The 20,957-nt window shown below is 41.5% G+C and overlaps 1 protein-coding gene across 21 annotated transcripts in view; it reads left to right on the top strand.

Annotated features, from left to right (window-relative positions):
- The window catches only part of atg4b (autophagy related 4B cysteine peptidase), a 122,585-nt gene that overhangs the window by 58,663 nt on the left and 42,965 nt on the right, over nucleotides 1–20,957 (top strand). For 18 of the 21 annotated variants that reach the window (XR_015427583.1, XR_015427584.1, XR_015427582.1 and 15 more), the window contains 2 exons: nucleotides 4,548–4,700; nucleotides 16,145–16,426. The exons of 1 other annotated variant lie outside the window; for it this stretch is intronic. Coding sequence is in view for 6 of the 20 variants with exons in the window: in XM_087145304.1 (XP_087001430.1) it covers nucleotides 4,548–4,700; nucleotides 16,145–16,426 (435 nt within the window). In the remaining 14 variants the exon portion in view is untranslated. The remainder of the gene's footprint in view (nucleotides 1–4,547; nucleotides 4,701–16,144; nucleotides 16,427–20,957) is intronic. 2 more of the 21 variants (XR_015427589.1, XR_015427593.1) reach the window with 2 other exon arrangements.

The raw sequence follows: 20,957 nt of genomic DNA, 5'->3' as shown, positions 1-20,957 counted from the left end.
TTTGAGTGGGTATTTCATGACAAAAAAAGCATCGCCCCAAGATAATTGTTTGTGTTTAAGCGTTTTTTAGACTGGAAAATAGATGCGTTCATATGACGGGGAATGCCAAACACGGTTGCCTCATTTTACAGCCTAATCTATCGTCTATGAAAGGAAATATTCACGTAGATGCAATATGAATTTATTTGGAACTTCTGTCCCGTGTACCATATTCTTTGAAGGTAATAAAAAAAATGTCAAACTCCGCATCAAATAGTGCTGCAAGTATGTGTTCGGTTTAGACAGGACTTGGACATTTTTTGCCGAACTTCGGATCGGTTGGGTTCGGACATGTACACACATGTACAAGTACAATGCACACTGAGACATGAAAGGCTCGCTACGATCGTGCTGCAAAGGCCTATAAAGTATTTCTACGTGTAAAATTATGAATCTGCTATCTCTCCTGATCCGCGAGCAACTTTGATTTGAAAACCTTTTTTTTTTATAAACATGCACCAAACCGCTTGGCAAAATTTTCATCTAGGGATGCCTTGGATCGAGCGCGAGTCCGACTGTGATTGGCATCCAACCAAAATTCATTTTGCACTCCATTTATGAGACCATTGGCCTAATATGGAACGTCATTACCTTAATATGGAACGTAAGGGCGTGTCTATCGTAGATTGGCAAATAAAATAATAAATCTGAATATACATGAGCACGATTGGATGTAGTGAGAATTTAGAAATGTTATGCAGCGACAATGCCGTACGTTGCGTGTTCTTGGTTGATTTCTGAGTGATTCTCACCACATGCTTTTTACAACCATCTCATGATGCGGGCCATTGTAAGTTTTAGTATGTTCACGCAGGTGTGGAGCACGCTGTACAACTCGTTATCCATTTTTCGTTATGTTTGTTTTTTATTAAGTTTTCTTATATTTTTGTATGTTTTCCCGCGTGCCATCAATAAAATGCCTTATTAAACCCGTACATCCAAACCGAACAGATTTGCTCGATTCGAAAGTGCCTTGTTTGATGATTTTTGCCTCGGTTCGGTGGTTCATCGGCAGCACTAGATTAAATTGTGTTCATTGTTTTAATTTACTGTGCATTTAAGTTTAATAGGTAAAGTCAAACACCAGAGATAAGTATAAAACCCGACATGTTTGTTTTTCCAACAAGAATTTTGTGCAGCCACAAAGTATTCAAAGAGTGCAAAAGAATCGTACGTACAAAACATATTGCAACGTGCACGCATGTACTATTGACTTCAAGAAAAAACATGTACTTGTATCCTTAAATCGTGCAGGTGCAGCTTCGAAGTAGAAAGCGCGTAGTTCGCGTATGTGTCTTCCTCGATCCTACACATGAAAACCTGCGAGCGCGCAATGCTGAGTCCCAGCTTGTGCACACGGGCAAAAAAAAAAGAGGTTTTATCTGTAACTACATGTTGGCGAACAGAACACTACGTCGTGTATGATTCAGGTAAATAGTATTTCGAGTTAGTATATTCGATTCTGCAGGTATACAGTTAAGTGTGTATTTAACTCACGATACTGAGACAAAATATCAAGATTACAGGGTATTGAGACCTGAAAAGACTGGGTCTGGAAACTGACAGCTCAACACAACTACTCAATACAGGTGTTTTATCAGGATGTTTAAAGCAGTCTGCCGATCTAAATCCTCCTGTGGAGCTGCAAAGTAAAGAGCTATTGTTATGACCAATCCACCAGACCGCAGAAGTCTATGATGCCGTAATGCGATGAGCTGTCCATTGTTTACTGGAAGCTGCAGAGTGCAAGGTGTACTCGACCGCAACGGTTTGGCCAGCCTCGCTGAAGCATTCGTCTGTTCGATGTTGACCGTCCGTGAGGCTTACCGTTTACAAAGCGTTGGATGCTTTCAAAAGCATTTGTATTTTGACCTCACGCCTAAATATCCTCAGCTCAATGGTCAGGTACAGCAGACCAAAACCTTGTATGATGCAAAACCAAACATAGTGCAGAGGTCCTTCTGTACTTGTATACTTGAGTAGATTGATATTGTTTCCATCGTGAAGTGCGTGGTTAGCTATCTGAACATCCAGCCAGCTTAGCTTGAATGTAATGTGGTCTAAACTAGCCCGTGATGTTAGTATACATGTATGGAGTTGATGTAGCTTTGAAGTGGCCCGGCACCATTACTTCCCAACCGATGCTTGAGACAGACACATCTGTGTCATGCACCGCACTAGTTCTTCTGGCTAGCCCTGCTCCTTCCTGTCTATGTTGAGCAAATGATGTAGTGCTTCCATCCTGTTATTGCAATCACATTCTAGTTTGAACAGTACTACCGCTCGGTAACACACCACTGGCCCCGTCCAGCTTGTCCCATTACCGTGGTGGACCACTCTCAACACAGCCCAACCAATCTGAGTAACGATATCCTTGTGCCCTACCAACACTGTTCAACTAAAACCCATTACCGTGGTGTGTAAGATACCAGACCATAGAGGGTGCTAGTCAGTCACTCCTTTCGGATAGTTCTCAGAGCTCAAGTTGGAAATAAAAGAGTAGCTGAAGTTGTCACCTAAATGCAGGTCGTCCTGGCTCCATAATAACCCTCCACACATAACATGGTGGACCACTCTCAACACAGCCCAACCAATCTGAGTAACGATATCCTTGTGCCCTACCAACACTGTTCAACTAAAACCCATGGTCTTCAGTGTTTCCCCCGGAATTTCTTAAAGTTTAGTGAGTCTGGGTGAGGAAAAGGCTGAGTGGGGGTTTTCACTCACAGATTGCAAATGAAAATAAAAATTCTCATTAACATAAAAACAACAGTTGTCATTAAAGCTCGTATCTGTCATGAACAATTGTTGAAGTTAACAGTGGGTTGAGACTCTTACATGGTTAAAAGCAATACAAATCCTATTTCATTAGCCCTTTAATTATTTTACACAATTCTATTGTCCATGGTGATTCATGGTAATAGTCAAGTCTGAAAGTGTATTTTTATCTCGATGATAAATAAGGCACAGACATACAAAATACTTTGCATAGAGGCTGGCAAGTTATCCTCTTGACTTCCACCATCGATAGTTTCAGCGTTTTGTCCCGAAAATTTTTGCTTTTTTGTCAGGAAAAACGAGGTGATTGGACGTAACATCTTTGAATTTGCAAAAAGTTCAAGCACGTGCGCACAAGCAACACTTTTTACAATATGCATCGTTTGTATACTGCAGCGGATTCTTGTGATATAGTATATTGTCCGGCGCACCAACGAGTCAGTAGACCGTCATGAAAAAGAAAAAACAAGTTTAGACCAATTGTACTTTCCGTGAAATTGAGCACGAAGCATGTTTCGAAGTGAATTTGTCAGTATAACACTAGAAGACCTGTTTTGTGTCTATTGTTTACATCACAAAATTCACTTGCTTTTGCTCTTCCTAAAGAATTACGTGCCATGTACAGTTAATGTACGTGTACATGCACATGTGCATCCTTGTGTGTCCAGCTGGCCGCCCGTGCTGCGCGATCGTCAGTTACAGTATCGTGTTTGGATCATTAAATATTTTTGTAGCAAGTGTTGAAGGTAATTTAATGGCAACATTTTAAATGTAGCACTCAATTTTAAAGCGTAGCGGTGCCGCTACGCTATAACGCTTTGGGGGAAACACTGGTCTTGCAAACCGTAATTTTAGTCAGTTGTTTATTTCATCACTTAACAACTTGCTGCCAGGGGCAGTTATCAATGTTGATGATGCTGGTCCAGGATAATTATCATTTTTTTCTGTTTTCAAAATTCTTTAAAAATTCCTATCTTCATTTACTGGACACTTACAAACACGTGAAGGAATGTCTGGTGTCCACCACTGCAGCGATGAGCCACACAGCCCCACTGCATGCTAATCTGGCCTCCGTTGAAAAGAGGTCAGCAGCACACTGAGCTAGGTTCGTGGACAAAAGAAAGTTCTATAACACCGCACAATCTGGGCTCTTTTTACAATGCTGCAGGCCTGGCTAAAATACTCAGGCATCAATAGATTTTGTCTGTCAGGCTAGAGTGCACAACAGACAGTCCTTCACATGTTTGTAAGTGTCCAGTAAATGAAGATAGGAATTTTTAAAGAATCCTGAAAACAGAAAAAAAAAGATAAATATCCCCGCCAAACATCATCAACATTGATAACTGCCTCGGCAGGAAGTGGTTAATGGATCGTTCTACTAATGGCTCACAATTAATAGTCTCACAACCGGTCCCCCTCCAACTTTGAAATTGATTCCACCATTGTTTATCACCCAAGTCAACCCCACATTGGCACCCGGCAAAATCTTCCCCACAATAGCTGAAAATGAGAGGCTCACTTTAGGTGAGAATTGCCCTGCCAATTACCTGTAGCTACACTAATGAAATCCTACAATGTACAATGACAGTAGAGTAGATATGTCATTATTCTGTTTCCTCCCTAGAATCAACCATATCCGACAAATTATTGCTCTAAATATCCTAATTGGCTTCCCTGTGAATGCTTTTCAGATTAACATGAGCAACAACTTTTCTTCATTTCTTTTTCAGCACAAATGGGTGTTGGTGAAGGCAAGTCGGTCGGTATGTGGTTTGGACCTAATACTGTTGCTCAAGTGTTACGCAAGCTGGTTGCCTTTGACAGTTGGAGCAATATGGCAGTACATGTAGCCCTCGATAACACTGTGGTGCAAGAAGATATAAGTAAGTTAGCAAATGAGTAGACAGCTAGAGTTATGTCTAATGTTAAGGTACTTTATGTAACCCTTAAAATGCTCCTGTCTGTACCTGCTCTCCAAGCCTTTCACACTTGAAATAATGCCGCTGTAACAAACATGATGGGGTCCACCAAAAATATGTTCAATCTATCAGTTGTTTGGTATAGCCCATGTTTGGTGACAGCCTGCCACATGATTGCATGAACGAGAGGACTCTTGGCCAAAACTTCGACGTTGAGAAAAATTAAGTTAAAAAATACCTGGAAGGCCTTGCATTTTGTTGAATGTTGGCATCTGTTCTTATCTTTCCATATTTCACCCTTAGAGTTGTACTCACTTTAAAGTCATATTGCAAACTGAAATCAAGTTTAAATGTTGGTATTAATGGTAAAAATTGCTTGGGACATGCAGTTTGGTTACACTGGTTCACACTGATATAATTTTTCGAGTACACTAGATGATTAGACAGTAACAAAAGTGACCAAAAGGAATATTGACATAATATTGAAGCTACTCATAGGTGAAAAATAGATGATCAAGGTAGAGCAAGATATAAACATCTTAACTGCTATTAAGCATTAAAGCATGCGGTTCAAAAACTACTCACGGTGATAATCCTAGAGGCTGAGTTACAAAATAAAAGTATAGTTAGAATAACAATGGGAAAAAGCACCTGTAAGAAGAAAGTAGTACATGTACCTCTTACAAGTGCTTCTTCCCAAGAGGTGGACGAAAGCTACTGAGCAAACAAATACTCAGGTGGTCATGCTGTGTCAATAGCTATCCTAAACTTGTCATTCTTCTAGATATGCACATGCTTTTTAATTTTTTTTTCAGTAGTTTACTACGTTCAACTAACATGTACCTGAATGACCTACTACAGCATTATTTCCCTAACGCCAGTTAGCCATTCACTAAAAATTGATCAATCGCAGTACGCCCTCATGTGCCACCATGCAACGTATTGTAACTTGATCAACCTAGATATGTAGTACAAAACTGCTGCAAACTGCTCGCTGACTACAATGACCTAAAACACAGATCTGAAAATATTGAGGGCCTGACTTTTCGACCCTAGCAGGATATTTATCAAAGGCGAAATAACAAGTGGACAGGACAAACAAGCAAACAGGGAATCAACCAAGCATGGATAAATGCAAGAGGACAAAAGGAAAGGTCCATCCATGCTTGGTTGATTCTCTGTTTTTGCTTGTTTGTCCTGTCCACTTGTCGTTTTGCCATGGAGAAAGATTCTGTTAGGATTGAAATGTCAGACCCTCAATATTTTGAGATTTGATCAACTTTAATATTAGCTTACAGTATTAAAGTTATACTATCAGATAGAATGAATATCAAATAATGTATCCTAAATGCAATACTCAAGTATAACACACACAAATGTCAGCGCGTCTTTTGAACAAGAGGCTCATGTATAGAGCAATGGCACTTGTTTATTTACATCCATAGCTGATAATTTTATAATTATTATAATTATTTTTCGTATCAAATGTTTCCCATACATTAGAGCAATGTCATCAGATTTTATATGCATGTCTTCCGAAGGGTGTCTTTCGATGAATAAGTTCAGCTAAATTAAGGAGTCAGTGTTATTATGAGTTGACAGCTCTAGAGCAGCAGCTGTCATGCACATACAGACTTGTAGGGTACTGATAAAATCCGATCAAGACAAAAACTCACAGCAAGTTCATGAGCAATGCAAACGCACGTGCGTTTGCCTTTTTTGGCATCAAGCAAAATGAAATACTCACTAACTGTGCATTCAGGTTGTTTGCATATCGCATTTGTTGACGTATTCTTTTAAAAAAATTTGTGCATGTAATTAAGGATGCGGATTGCTGTTGGATAAAAACTCTGCATTTTATTGAACAATACCGGTTACCTGACCACATAGGCTGAAAGAGATTATGAGCTGGATGAAACTTATCATCTACAATGGACTGAACTCTTGTGTTAGCTCGAGAGTGGCACAAATCGTTTAGTGATGGAAGTTGGCATCCAAATGTCTTACTTGCAGTGCAAATGATCCGACTGAGAAACTTCTTGTCATCAATGGTAGCATTGTCCCACTAGACAGTGATTGACTGTGTCAAGACACTCTCAATCACTGACTTGTAGAACTTCAATAACAGTCTTTGGCTGACATGGAAAGTCTTCAACCATCTAGAGAAAATTGTCTTTGTCAAGCTTTCCTGATGAAGCAATCCATATTGAAATCCCATTTTAGTTCTGTAGAGATTTTAATACCAAGAAATTTGAAATATGTACTCTTTCAAATTCTGAACCATTAATGACTAAGGGAACAATACTAGGTTGGGTCTTCTGAAGTCAGCAATAACTTCCTTTGACTTATTTACATTCAGGTCTAGATTAGAATACTTTGTGCATGAGTCAGCACTCTAGTTTTTATTATACATGTAGCTCTTTGGGAAGAATGTACCGGATAAATGAGCACATTGCCACAACGTACCCATTTATCCCATGTGCTGATTTTTCCATACGCACACACATGTACAAGTAGGCTCGTGTTCTGGTTCTGCATTTGGTGCACTGCTGTTTTGGCCGTTGTAAAATTGAAATACTGTTGTACACTTGTCTCACTTTTGCAGCCAGGTAAAACAAATATATAATTCATGAGTAATGACCTGCCAAAGAAGGGCTTCAAAAATTCGGGATTTTTTTCATAAATATTCACATTTGGGGCAGTTACTTTCACAGAAGTTCATTCATAAGAGTTCTCATGATGTAATGGATCCTTGAAACAGGAAAATCTCGATATGACAGTCGTGAAACTTGAACTCTGATACAACTACTGGAGTTTTGTCAGTCACTATCAAGGGTTGGGTTTCAGAACAATTTTTTTACAGTCTCCTGCGTTCACATACCCCTGCCCAGCCTACGTATGCAAATTTCCCATGTGCCTTTTACAATTCGCTGAAAAGATCTGATTATGCATGCTGCCCCCTGACCCACCACAATGCGCTGCGGTCCCGCCGCCATGTTCGTCCTTCTTTTCTCAGCGCCTATAGTTTACGGATGTGTCTTTTATGACTCCTCTAATTCTCAAGTTCCGTACCTTTCGTGCTATTGAATTGACTTGATTCCTTTTATGAAATAAAGAGTGTTTTCTTGTCTATTGGTAAGAGTGCTTATTTTCTTATTTCGTTTCTTGCATGCTTTGTTTTCTTGTGGTTCTTTTCTGCCCCCACTGGCTGCTCACCCCTTTAGCCATCCACTCTGGGTGGCTACTCGGTCATCGGCCCCACAGCGAGCTTCTCCTACATCAGCTCCCAGAAGTTTTCAGCCGCGCCCTCCCGGCCGTGGTTCTTCACACCCTGCCCCCAGTCCTATCAGGGGACAGTGTCCATGACTTCTTCTGTTTGCCTTTGGCGGCCCCCGAACCCGTCGGCGGCCGCGAAATCACCGCAGACAGCTAGGTCCTCTCCGTCATTGCTCACGGCTACTCCCTCGAGTTTACGAGCTCCCTGCCGTCCGGGATGGTCTTCCGCTCCACTCCTCCCTACGACAAACTCAAAAGCCTGGCTGTGGAAGAGTATATTGCAGCGTTGTCATGCAAACGAGCCATCACACTGGTGTATGGGAACCAGCTATTCACCGGCTTCCTTTCGTCCTTTTTCCTCGCACCCGAAAAAGACCCAGGAAAATAACGACCAATAATCAACCTGAAACCGCTAAACAAGTTCATCAGGCCAAGGCGGTTTCAAATGGAGACTCTGAGTGTGATCCTATCCTCTCTACCTGTTCTGTGCTGGGCCACCTCGATGGGGGGCCTCCCTTCCTCCACTTCATGCATCCAGAGTTTTTGGACTCTTCCTTCCGCAACAAACACATCAACCTGCTGGAACTTCAGGCAGTATTCAACGCCCTTCGTCACTTCCAGCGGCACTTAGTGAGTCTCTCGGTTCAAATCCAGAGCGACAACTCCACAGTGGTAGCATACATAAACCACCAAGGCAGTACTTGCTCCCCCAGCTATGCTTCCTCACATGGAAGATCTTCATGTGGGTGATCGATCACGGCATCACTCTCCAGGCTGTTCACATACTGGGAATGTCCAACAACATAGCAGACGCTCTCTCTCAGGGCGCTGTCCACCCTACGGAGTGGACTCTAAATCCGAGCGTAGTCACCCAAATCTTCACAGAGATAGAGTGCCCCCACGTCGACCTCTTTGCATCGGCTGACAATACCCATCTTCTGACCTTTTGTGACACATGCTCTTCATGTGAATTGATCCGACCTTCTGGCGTACACCTTTCCTCCAATATCCCTCATTCCCCGAGTCTTATTCTAGATAGAACAAGAACCATGCTGGGTTCTTCTCATCGCCCTCAATGCTGGCCTCAACAATCGTGGTTCGCAAGGCTCACAAGGCTCCTGGTTCGTCGACCACAGATCCTTCCACACAGGGAGGATATTTGTCAACCCAGGTCAGGAATCCTCCATCCAGCACCGAGCGATCTTCACTTGACGTGTTGGACACTGTCCAACGGTCTTTTAGAGTGTCAGGCCTGTCTGCAGATGCTGCGTCCATGGCGATCGGGGCCGACGACTCTCCACACGCAAAATTTACAACAGTCGAATACAACATTTTGCTAGATGGTGTAATGACCACGATGTTTCTCCAACTGAAGCTTCTGTAAGCTCAGTTGCAGACTTTTTCACGTATCTCTTTCATTCGGGCCTCCAGATTGCTACTCTCCGCAACTTCCGGTCGGCCCTGGCAGCTGTTCATTCGGGATTCAACAACGGATCAACAATTCTGAAAACACTGCCATCCACCATCTACTTTAGGGAATGTTTGTTGAGCGTTCTCACGTCAAACGCCTTGTTCTTTCTTGGTACCTTGGCAACGTTTTGCGCATTCTCACCGGTCCCCCCTTTCGAACCGCTGTCCGATGCATCTGATCTCCATCTTAGCATCAAGGTGGCATTCCTCCTGGCAGTCGTTACCTCCAGACGTGGCAGTGAACTGCATGCCCTGTTAACTGCTGAAGGTCACATACGTTGGGAGCCGCACAGAGTTCGTCTTATCCCAGCCATCGCATTCCTAACAAAGAACCAGACGCCTGTCTTCTGGCCTCCGGACATTTTTGTCCCCGACATAACCTCCGACAAGAAATGGTGTCTTGTTCATACCCTCAAGTGGTATCTCACGAGGACCAAGCGTCGCCGTGAGACTGGTTCCAGACTTTTCATCACAACCATGAAACCCTTTCATCCAGCGGCGAAGGACACCATAGCTCATTGGACGGTCTCGGCTATCATCTTTGCAAATCCAGACTGGCCAACTCGACATGACGAGACGACTCGATCTCACATCAGAGCCCATGATGTTCTGGTCGCCTCTGCATCCTGGTTGTTCTTCAGAGGTGTCGCCTTGGCAGACATTTGTCAAGTGGCTTGTTGGAAATCTCCTTCCACCTTCACCGAGTGCTACCTGAAGGATGTCCTGCGGAGTGAGACGAATTCTAGAATAGTGAGTGTTCGGTTGAGTAGTGCCCGCCTATACTCTCTTGTAATTGCTCTCCCGTCGCCAACCCTCCTCCAGGGTACGGTGTTACTCCCCATATGTAGGCTGGACAGGGGTAAGTGAACGCAGGAGACTCCTCTCCGTGTGGGTCGGGTCTCCTAGTGATACTTTCCCCTGTCCAGCCGCTTCCGCCCGTCCTTCCCCACTTTGGCTCCGGGGAAATTCTCCACTTCGATAAAAAGGACGAACATGGCGGCGGGACCACATTGCATTGTGGGGAGTTAGGGGGCAGCATGCATAATCAAGTCTTTTCAGCGAATTATAATAGGCACTTGGCAAATTTGCATATGTAGGCTGGACAAGGGTAAGTATCACTAGGAGACCCTACCCACACTAATGTGGGGGAGGAAACTCAAGCACTATTTCACGTAAAAGAACAAGTTATGGTCTCTTCAAATCATGTATTTTTATAATAACAAACCTCCAAAAAAAGGAAAATGTGAGACCAAGGAGAATGGTTGCTATAACTGACTGTTAGCAGGGTAATAGTGGTGTTTATTATAGCGGCATTGTTTCTTACATTGTAATCAGAATAAACAAGTTTTCATTTTCAAAATGGGACACATATTTGCCATGTACATAATGAATAGAAATTATGTAGGTGCTTATGTTTGAAGGAACTTCTGTGTGGTAATAAAGTCATGTTTAATGACTTTATTATTTGCAACTTGTATATGATAATGGTTTGTGTTACACCATTCTGTATGAAAATATTATATCGAAAAGGGTGGCATAGCACTTGTTTTTAAAACAAAACAAAACTGAGTTACAACTACAGTAAAGACTGCTCTGCCATTCAAGGATTCAGGTGTGTCAACTGGGTCATCCCCCCTCCAAAAAAAGAGGGGTAGTTTCAGTTTTGCAACAAAAATGAAACGTAATTTTGCAGAATATACTGTTCCCTTTCCTCGCAGATACTTGTAAAAAATAATAACAATTATTCCTCACCCCTCAGGAAGAGCAGGAAAGGTTACGTGTAGAAATTCCCAAATTTCTCCCACCCAAAAAAAAAAAATTGGCCCTCCCTCCCAACAATCGGTTATGGATCCACCCCTGCTTTCAGTGATTACGGTTACCACTGTCTCCTTGACAGTAAAGCAAGGAAATCATGTTTTGTCCTTGTAAAGTCTCACTGTATGTTATTGTCTTGAATAATGTGGTTTGCACTGCCATTGGAAGAAATGATTGATTCCTTCATGTATTAAAATGCAAATTAGCCCCAGCATTCAGGGTTTAAACCTCAAGGAACCTCTGAAGCATGTCTTTTTTTTTCTTTTTTTTTGTGGTACAGTTTTGCGCACACGTATGTACACTCTATGGCTTCATTTACATGTGTTCCTTCTCTTCTCAGCTAACTACCAGTTCGATTTCACTCATAATTACTTCAGTATGTCAACTAAGGAAGGGAAAGTCATCAAGAAGCAAACTAAAGACATGCTTGATCCTGTGAAACCTTCATCCATGGCTTCATTGGCCTCGTCAACCTTGCCTTGGGTTAAATGAGTGCAGAACACACCAGCCCCACCTCTGGCTGGTGAGCCTCCTGCAGTTGAACTGGAAAGAGGGCCACCTTGTTCAATTTGCATCACTGACTGGTATCAACAAAGCAGAGATTGTTGATACCAGTATGGTTAAAAATCACATCACCTCCTAACTTGTACTGCTTGGGTCTGCAAGTCAGAGTCCCTTTCAAGACAGTATTCCTTAGATGGGCTGCTTGACAAAGGATTTGACAGCCGCAAAGGAAATTTGTCATTGATGAGCCAACTTTTTGGTGGAAATTTAGTCAAAGAAATGGAGGCTACGGAGAGAGCAAGTAAATTGGTAGCTAAAATGACCAGGAATGCCACAACTACTCTGGGGTCATATAGGTAAATAGGTTTCTCCTCATCATTCTGCTGTAAACGGGAAGTTTTGGGGCAATAATCTCTTTCAAGGGCACTCTGGAGAGTATGTATATATAAATCTACATCAAGTCATAGCAAAATCCAATCAGACTGAAGTACATATACGCTTGATCCGAAAAAATAGATACAGGCACATGTGTTCCTCTTCAGACTTGTTATCTTCAACATTTTGTTTGTAACTAGCAATCCCTACAACAAATGGTTGGATACTTCTGTTGTTTGTTAGAAACAAAATAGAGTTTGTTGACATTCTGTTTCAATCAAGGAGCGGTAGCAGCAATAAATTTTCAAGCTCAAGTTGAGATCGTTCAGAGGAACGTTGAAAAAATAGTAATGAAAGGGGAAGTCACTTGGGAAGAACCAGTGATCTGACAGCTTACTATGTCTTTGGTTTTGATTCCCAAAAACTCAGAAGAGCTCTGCCCTGTGATAAACCTTTTTTAAAAATAATTTTGTTATGTATCAGCTTTTCAAAATTGAAGGGAAAATTAAGTATAAGGTTGACCTACTTCAGGAGGTATTTTTTTTTGTTCCATTGATCTCAAAGGGGCATATGTTCAAGTACATGTACATGTACTTGAACATGTTACTTGGGATGTTTAGAAAATTCTTTATTACATTGACTCACTCCCATCAAGCATGAGGCTTAGTGTAAAATAAGGTCCATCAATGTAGTGTTAATACCTGATTTTGCTTTGATATCGATATGAACGATATCCTTTTGACATTGCAATCGATATATCAACAGTGCAGATATAATGAAAAAATGAAGCTACTTGTATAAATTGCAATAAAGTAGTTGTTTTATAGACAATGTCTTGTCTTGAAATAAAAGTGTCTGTTTTCCATGGCCCAGAAAAGCAGTCAGCAAATTTACCTTTGATTTGTTTTTCCTCTTCACATAATATAAAAAGTGGTAAAAAGTAAACAGCTTTGTGGTGTACAATGTTTTTTTGCATTGTTAAGTACATTTAAGAACTTGTGTGCATCCGCTCCGAGCAGAAACAAAAGAGGATACGTTTTGAAATGAAATTGACAGTCCTTTGGTAGTCGTGCACGTTTGACGTGGAGCATGCTCAGTAACATTGCTTGACTTGCGTTACTAACCACTCTGGACTTGCGTCACACGAAGAAGTCCAGGAGAGTATTTGAACTTACACTTGCCAGCCAGTCTAAATGCCCCTCAGCTCATAGGCCAGTGGCAGGTGTTTTCTTGGCTCAGTATCCAGCAGACCCCAAACAATTCCCATTCCAAAATTCTATTAACAAAATGTCCCATGTTCAGTGGAATATGGAAGAGCAGTCCTATCTTCGGTTTAGCTATGAAATATACCCAACAAGTTTTCATGACGAAGTTTGTCTTACTTTCTCATACTCAAAAGATGCCTAAGAACTACAAAGAATAGCTTCAGTGGTTTCTGGGAGATGTACATGTATACCCTGCAAGGGTTATTTAGATTTTTATGCATGAAGGAATCAACCGTGTGTGGGACAAACCATATTAAGAGATACAATAAGACATGGTGAGTCTCTCCTCCTCAGCCTCATATAATTTAAGTTATGTACAGTGTTCTCCAACATGTAGGAAAGACTTGGCGCCCTGCCATGCTTTCTGGGGTGCCTGCCATGCTTAGAAATCGCCGCCAAGCTTAAAAAACATGCTGCCGTGTTTACATTTTTTGGCTCTATGGTATACATTTATAACAGAATTAATTTAGAAACAATAACCACCGCTTCACTTTCAATCCAAACCTCGAGACTCCCCGACAATTTTGGCCTACCAGTACCAGTTTGCAACACGAGGCAACCTGATGCTCGAATCAACATACGTTTGAACATCGCCCCACATGATATTGACAACCAGTATTAGTCTGATCTCAGCTATTTTATTGTATCATCGTATTCGTGTGTCATGAGTGTGGGTCTGTGTTACCTGGAAGGGCGGGGGTTTGCTGCATTACTGTTTTTGGCACTGCCATGTGATGCTGTCAGCATTTGATGGTTATCTAGTGGAATACATAATGACTATAATACGCAAGGTGTGGTAGTATGCCCTGTCAAGAGCATAATCCCCCCCCCAAAAAAAGAAAGTATATGTTAATACATAGTTTATTAATATTTAGTTATACAACAGCTATGGGATATGATCACCCATTGGTATGGGATTTTTCAGTGGAAGGGTCCACTAATTGGATTGCTGCTCGTAGGTATCGGCAACAAGAGGAAAGTTGGCCATTGAAAATGGGATAAGTTGGGCACATCGTCAACGGTGCACCATACAATTTCAGCACATATCTCTCTCAAATGAAATTTTTGATTCGGTTTGAAGGGCTATATGGATCAATGAGGAGTACGCAATTCTGTCTGCCCTCTTTTCACTTTCTGATTGGGTTTCAGATGAAACATTGCAACGGTGAACCATGAAAACAAAAAGAAAAAGAATGTTAGTGACTCTCCTTTTTTCAGTTGAGGTGGTGTACCGTTGCGGTTGTTGTTATTGCCCGTGCGCTTGCAGCATATTTAAAGAGTGGTATGAACTTGCTCCCTATTAGGATTAGGCGGACTTTTTAGAGACAATCCTGGACAAAGCTCATTGGAACATGCCTCTCTCCTCACCCCCTGTCAATGTTGTTTCTTATTTGGGTAAGCTGGGCCGAACCTTGGTCAAATAAATGACTGCAACATTGAAAGGGGGAGAGGGGGATCTTTTCACCATGCTTCCCACAAAGAGTTCCAACTATTTTGTTCAAGATTGTAGATGCCCCCTCATTCCATGCAATGTTTGTGTGTGTAGGCTACGCGTGTACATGTGTATTACGTTCGTTGAGTGCATACATGTCCGTGGTCTATTTTCGGTGTACATTTTGCCCGCGTCATGGCAAAACGTTCACAATAACTAACATGACATTTCTGCCCCCTGATCCTTTTAAAAGTAGGTTTTGTTTTCGTCAATACTTGGAAGTGAATAAAATTGAGGGATAGATGTGTATGAATACCTTAACAAACAAGAAACACTTTCTTTTAAAAGAATTGAAGGATAAATTTGATTTTAATACTTTTACAACCCAGATCCCTTGGATGACATGTCATTCTAAGTCAATAGTTGAAAATAATTGAAATTGTGGAATGAGGATATACATGTACTCATTGGTACTGATGTTTCAATTGAAGTTCTTTTTAGTAATTCTGTGCATGAATAAATGGAAGTCTTTTTAAAATCTTATAATTTTTGCTCAAAAAAAATAGGGAAAATAGCCAGGAATTGCCTTAGAACACACCACATTCCTGGGGTCCTTAAGCGGGCCCCGGACCTCATGCTGTGAGAGCTCGTGCTACGTGCTCGCATTGGTCCCAAACTCAGCACCAACCTTAATTTTTCAAATTTGGAGAACACTGTATGTAGTAGGTAAGAACCCTGGCATAATTGGAAAATTTGTGCTTACCTTGTAATCCATTCTTCGCAGAATCTGCCTTTGAACTTAGTCTTGATATGATTATTTTGTGGCTTCGAGGTGAAATTTTTGGAAGGCCTGTCTCTCACTTGTTGAACTTATATGGTCAATCAAAGGACACATAGATGTCAACTTGTGCTTATTCCAAACCTCTTTCCTACTTGTCCATGTGTACATGTATGTCCCATACTGTAAGCCGCTGTACAAATTTATCATTAAAATTTCCCTTTTCCTACTCAGCAAACAGTGTTTTGTTTGCCCTTGTGCCTTGCATTGCAAAGTGCGTGTGAGTGCAGTGCCTTACATGTATATGTGAAGATACCGGTAGGTCTGGGGAACTGATGCACATGAAACTTTGATAATCAAGGGATGAAAATTGCTGGTCATTGAAAGTCAGAGAAGCCACCTGTACAGTTTACAGTACTTAAAAAGAAATATGCATTTTAATATCATGACTACATGTATTGAAATTATTCTGTACATTGGTTTACCATTTCAGGAAAAGTCTGTTGTGGGTCAAGGGAAACACAGTGCGGACATGCCTCATCAACACAGCCCCCATCAAACAAATCTGTGCATGAGACAAAAAGTGATGCTCGTGCAGAGTCTGCTTTCACACGAGCATGGAGACCTGTTTTGATATTTATACCACTACGACTTGGATTGAATGAGATCAATGCAGTATACGTCAAACGCTTGAAGAGATGTTTCACCTTACGTCAGTCTCTTGGTGTGATAGGTGGCAAGCCAAACCATGCCCATTATTTCATAGGCTTTGTTGGTGAGTCGTACATTTCTCTGCTCTCTTCTGTTTCTTTCTCAAAATTATTTAAAAAATATAAAAACTACAAAATTGATTGTAATACCATGTTAATAGATTGTTATTTTTAATTGGTCAAGAATCAATAACATGATATACCACAAACATGGATGTACCAGGTCCAAAGTTATTTTCATTGTGATATGTGAGTGATGTACCCCATGGGGTACATTGTGCTGATCTCTCCTACGACTGAAAGTGTCATTTCCACTGTGTTGTTTCAGCCTGCCTTTAAGTACGACGCTGAACAGCCACACTGGTACTATGTTGTTCCATGTATATGACATGTGCTCTGGGAGACAGCGAAGCACTATCTCCTGCTGCAACCGCCATTTTTTTTTAACATTGTTCATGTTAACTTGGCCATTTTTGCCATATGTGTTATTTCACTTTAAAGTGTAGCTGCAATAAAGTTGTCTTGTACACAAAATTTTTTTCAACTTGGTATCCTTCAATTTTTGAAAAATAATTGACTTTCCTGTGTAGTCAAATACATTTGAAAAGTACATGCTTTTAAACAACTAAAATTATCCATGCTTTCCTGGAAAACTGAGGGTGCTATTGCTGTGGAATAATTTTGGAAAGACATGGTTCAATGTGTAGGTGTTTCTGTTCAAATTGTGAACCCAGAATTTAGTAACTGAAACTTTTCTGAGAGGGATTGATGATTCCTTATTGCTATGTACATAAACAACAATGAATCAGCAAAGAATAGAAAACTGAGTCCAGGAAAATCTACAGAAATGCAGGACTTTTGTGGGTACAAACCAATGAAACATTGAGGCTTCTTACTGAGATGACACCACAGCTTTGCTCATGATTATGGAAATACTCATTGGAATAAAAAGGCTTTAAAATAGTAAAACAAAGTTTTAGTTAAGTTGTAACTGAGACACAGGTGCATTTTGGAGATTTGCATAAAAAAATTGATTGCAGCTACCCTTTAATGATGTTGGTAAATGACAGCAGGTTGGTTTTTAACCACTTGCTGCCGGGTGGTTTGAAAAATGCAGTGCACATAATCGGGACTTTTTCAAGATTTTCAGTTTTCAAAATTCTTCAAAAATTCATCATTTCAATTAATGGACGTTTACACCCACACGAAAGACTGTCTGGTTGCTAGTCCAATCTTACAGACAAAATCTATTGACACTCGAGTATTTCAGCCAGGTCTGCAGCCTTGTAAAAAGAGCCCAGATTGTGCGGTGTTATGTCACTTTCTTTCACAAACCTGGCTTAGTGTGCTGCTGACCCCTTTTCAATAGGGGACAGATTAGCGTGCAGCGGTGCTGTGTAGCTTATCGTTGTGGTGGGGGAGCACTTTTGTCTCCGGTGGTAATCCACTCACACTAAATGGCCTAAACTGTGGTATACTGTTTCAAAAGAAGGCTGGATTATCTCCACTATTGAGAGTGAAAAAATGTCGTTAATGCCCAGCAGCCTGGTCTTTTGTCCCGAGTAGGGTCTTTTGTTACAAGGCCCAGTTCCCTTCGTCTGATTTCGGAGACCCCGGCCATGCATACAAAGCATACATGTACGGTATCGGAAACCCAGGCAGCTAGTGGTTAAAAAGTTTTACTTCTTCCAAAAACAAGCTCAGAAATTTTGTTTTTGTACAGGAAAGTGTCATCATGATGAAAAATATGGATATACATGTATTCTGTGAATGTGTGATTATATATAGCGGTTCAGGATTTCATATCACAACAGGCATCCAAGGCAAATCAGAAGGTGCCATTTGCCCCCTCCAGTTTTTATTATGGATCCCTACATAGCAGGCAACGATTCTGTAATGATAGATAATCCTCAGAGTACATTGAAACAGTGTGACAAACTCGAACACGCATTGATATTGCAACAGTGGCCAACATGTGGCACAGTCTGTGTTGTTCGTTGGTAGCCTACATTTGCGCATAATGTGTATGTGTCCACAGGTGGCCTTGTACATGTAGACTGGCTGTTGTCAATGAAAAAGGCAAGGTTGAAACTCATGTATCTACATATATGCATGCCTTCATGTTGTTTAAAGGGGATGAATGAATAGTACGCACTTGAGGGAGTTTATGTTCTGGTCTGTAAGCAATACTACCAACAAGTCTTTCCATTGGCTGGGGCATAAATGACCATCTTGCAGGACACTTGCAAGAAATGCTTCCAGGACCTGAGACGTGTCCTGGCTGTTAATTGATTTTTCTTAATTATTATAATCTTACTGTATCCAACTGATTCCATACACTATTTCAGAAATAAAGTATGTGGCATGTTGCTTTGTCTGCACTAAATAGGTTAAAGGTACATGTACATGTACAGGTCATCATTTGTCATTTATGCATTTTGTTCTTATAAGGAACAAAGTTACCTGAAATTAAAAAAAAGGTGCCTGAAAACAAATGTGATGAAGTTTCAGCTCATTGAATATCTGAAAGAAAAATTACAGAATTATGATTTTGGATCAAAAGTTGCTGTGTCATGATGTGCCTGAATTCAGTGTCTGGAGCATGTTCTCATGTTCAGTCAAATGCAGGTAAGCAATGTCACACAATGCCTGAATTCAGTGTCTGGAGCATGTTGTCGTGTTCAGTCAAATGCAGGTAAGCAATGTCACACAATGCCTGAATTCAGTGTCTGGAGCATGTTCTCGTGTTCAGTCAAATGCAGGTAAGCAATGTCACACACTGCCTGAATTCAGTGTCTGGAGCATGTTGTCGTGTTCAGTCAAATGCAGGTAAGCAATGTCACACAATGCCTGAATTCAGTGTCTGGAGCATGTTGTCGTGTTCAGTCAAATGCAGGTAAGCAATGTCACACAGTGCCTGAATTCAGTGTCTGGAGCATGTTCTTGTGTTCAGTCAAATGCAGGTAAGCAATGTCACACACTGCCTGAATTCAGTGTCTGGAGCATGTTCTCCAAGATAAAATGCGTTATTCTCAGCACACATACAGTTGTTGACAAACTCTTAGTCGCTTTTTGTTGCCATGGTATTGTAAACTTATTGCTCGAAATGCAGGCACCTGGCCAACTGTGTCTCTCCTTACTGGCAGAAGGCCAAGGATGTTACAGCATTATTATGTGTACATGTAGCAGCATGCAGGAATCAAATTTATACAGTTGTTATAATTCAACAAGGCATGCCAAAGGGGTTCGGCATAGCTTTCCAAAACCGCTGCTTGTAAAATAAATCTCTCCAGTGTCAACTCAATATTTCCTGTTATTTCTTGCCGGTGTTTTCATTGTTTCTGGAATATCTTGTCAGTACGTGTTCGGGGCATCCTGGTAATGCTCTAGTGGACCATCTGGTTTAAATTTTCTTCACCTTTGCCGAAAATGGCTGGAAAGTGACTTAGCTGGGATTGCTTACCTCACCAGCTCTTCTCTGCTCAAGCAGGAGCAACCCATGGACCTTGTACACAGCTGAGGTAACCTACAGGCTTACAGGTACATATGTTGTTTTTTTTTGTCCTGGTCTATTTCTGCAATCACTCCCTTGGTATGCTGCAACCCAAAAGGCAGCTCATGAGACATTGTCACCTTCACCACATGCCAGTTGCTGTGGACCTGGCCATCCATGGGCTTTAGTGACTGACAACACTGGGGCAGTTTCGGCAAGCACTGCAAGTGGTAGCACAATGGGACCAGTCAATGTGCCACCGTGTATGGCTAGCTACAAGCAGTTGGTGAAGCTGCATACTTGCATTGCATGGCCATTGCTCATGCATGCAGTTGCTGTCCTGGCAGCCACTTCCAACGTGCTACCATCCATCACTACAGGCAGCCAGTTCCAACAGGCGCCCAAGTGCTACCGGCGGCAGAAGCCTAACAGGCAGCAAGTCAAGCTCAGAGGGACTATTGGCTACAGTCTCATCAACGGGACTCTGTAGTTAACATTACTTTAAATCATGTTGTAGTGTAGTTTAGTGTAGTGTAGGCATAGGTTTAAATCGGCTAATTCCAATGGTTTTGCATTTAATTCCCTATACGGTAGCTGCCAGTGGAATTCCTGCTGATAGTGCTCACAGCTGCAGTCACTGTGGTAAGTTGGGGCACAGCACGTATTCATGTTCAGTGAGCATGGGGCTCGGGCCCACACTTCGCTGCAGCACTGCGAAGCACTCAGCTGCCACATTTAGGGTACGTCTGCCGCACCAGATATACAGCAGGCATTGCGGTTGACTCTCAAGTGGTTTGGAGACAGGCTTGAATTCAAACACTACAAAACAGTTATTTAAAAAAAAAATGGATAATTACACCAATTTTCATGCTCCTAATGCTGTTAAAGCAAGGGTTCAGACATTATCATGGTCAGTCATTAACTGCTCCTCTTGCTCAAGGTTTTTCGCAAGTTTTTATCCTCCCTTTGTTTTCAAGATCCCAGAGTAAAAGAGATTTTGTTTGCCTTCAGTTGGCAATGGATAGGCACCAGGTAGTACTTAGCAAGTTTCAAAATGAGTTTGAATTTGGCAGATTTGGGTGAACATTTATTTATCGGCCTTT

The sequence above is a fragment of the Acanthaster planci genome, linkage group LG14 (assembly GCF_054643075.1).
Source record: "Acanthaster planci isolate LZ-2023a linkage group LG14, COTS_SCS, whole genome shotgun sequence".
Classification (NCBI taxonomy): Eukaryota; Metazoa; Echinodermata; class Asteroidea; order Valvatida; family Acanthasteridae; genus Acanthaster; species Acanthaster planci.
Note: the sequence above shows the minus strand (reverse complement) of the source record. Positions and strands in the feature narration are given on the sequence as shown.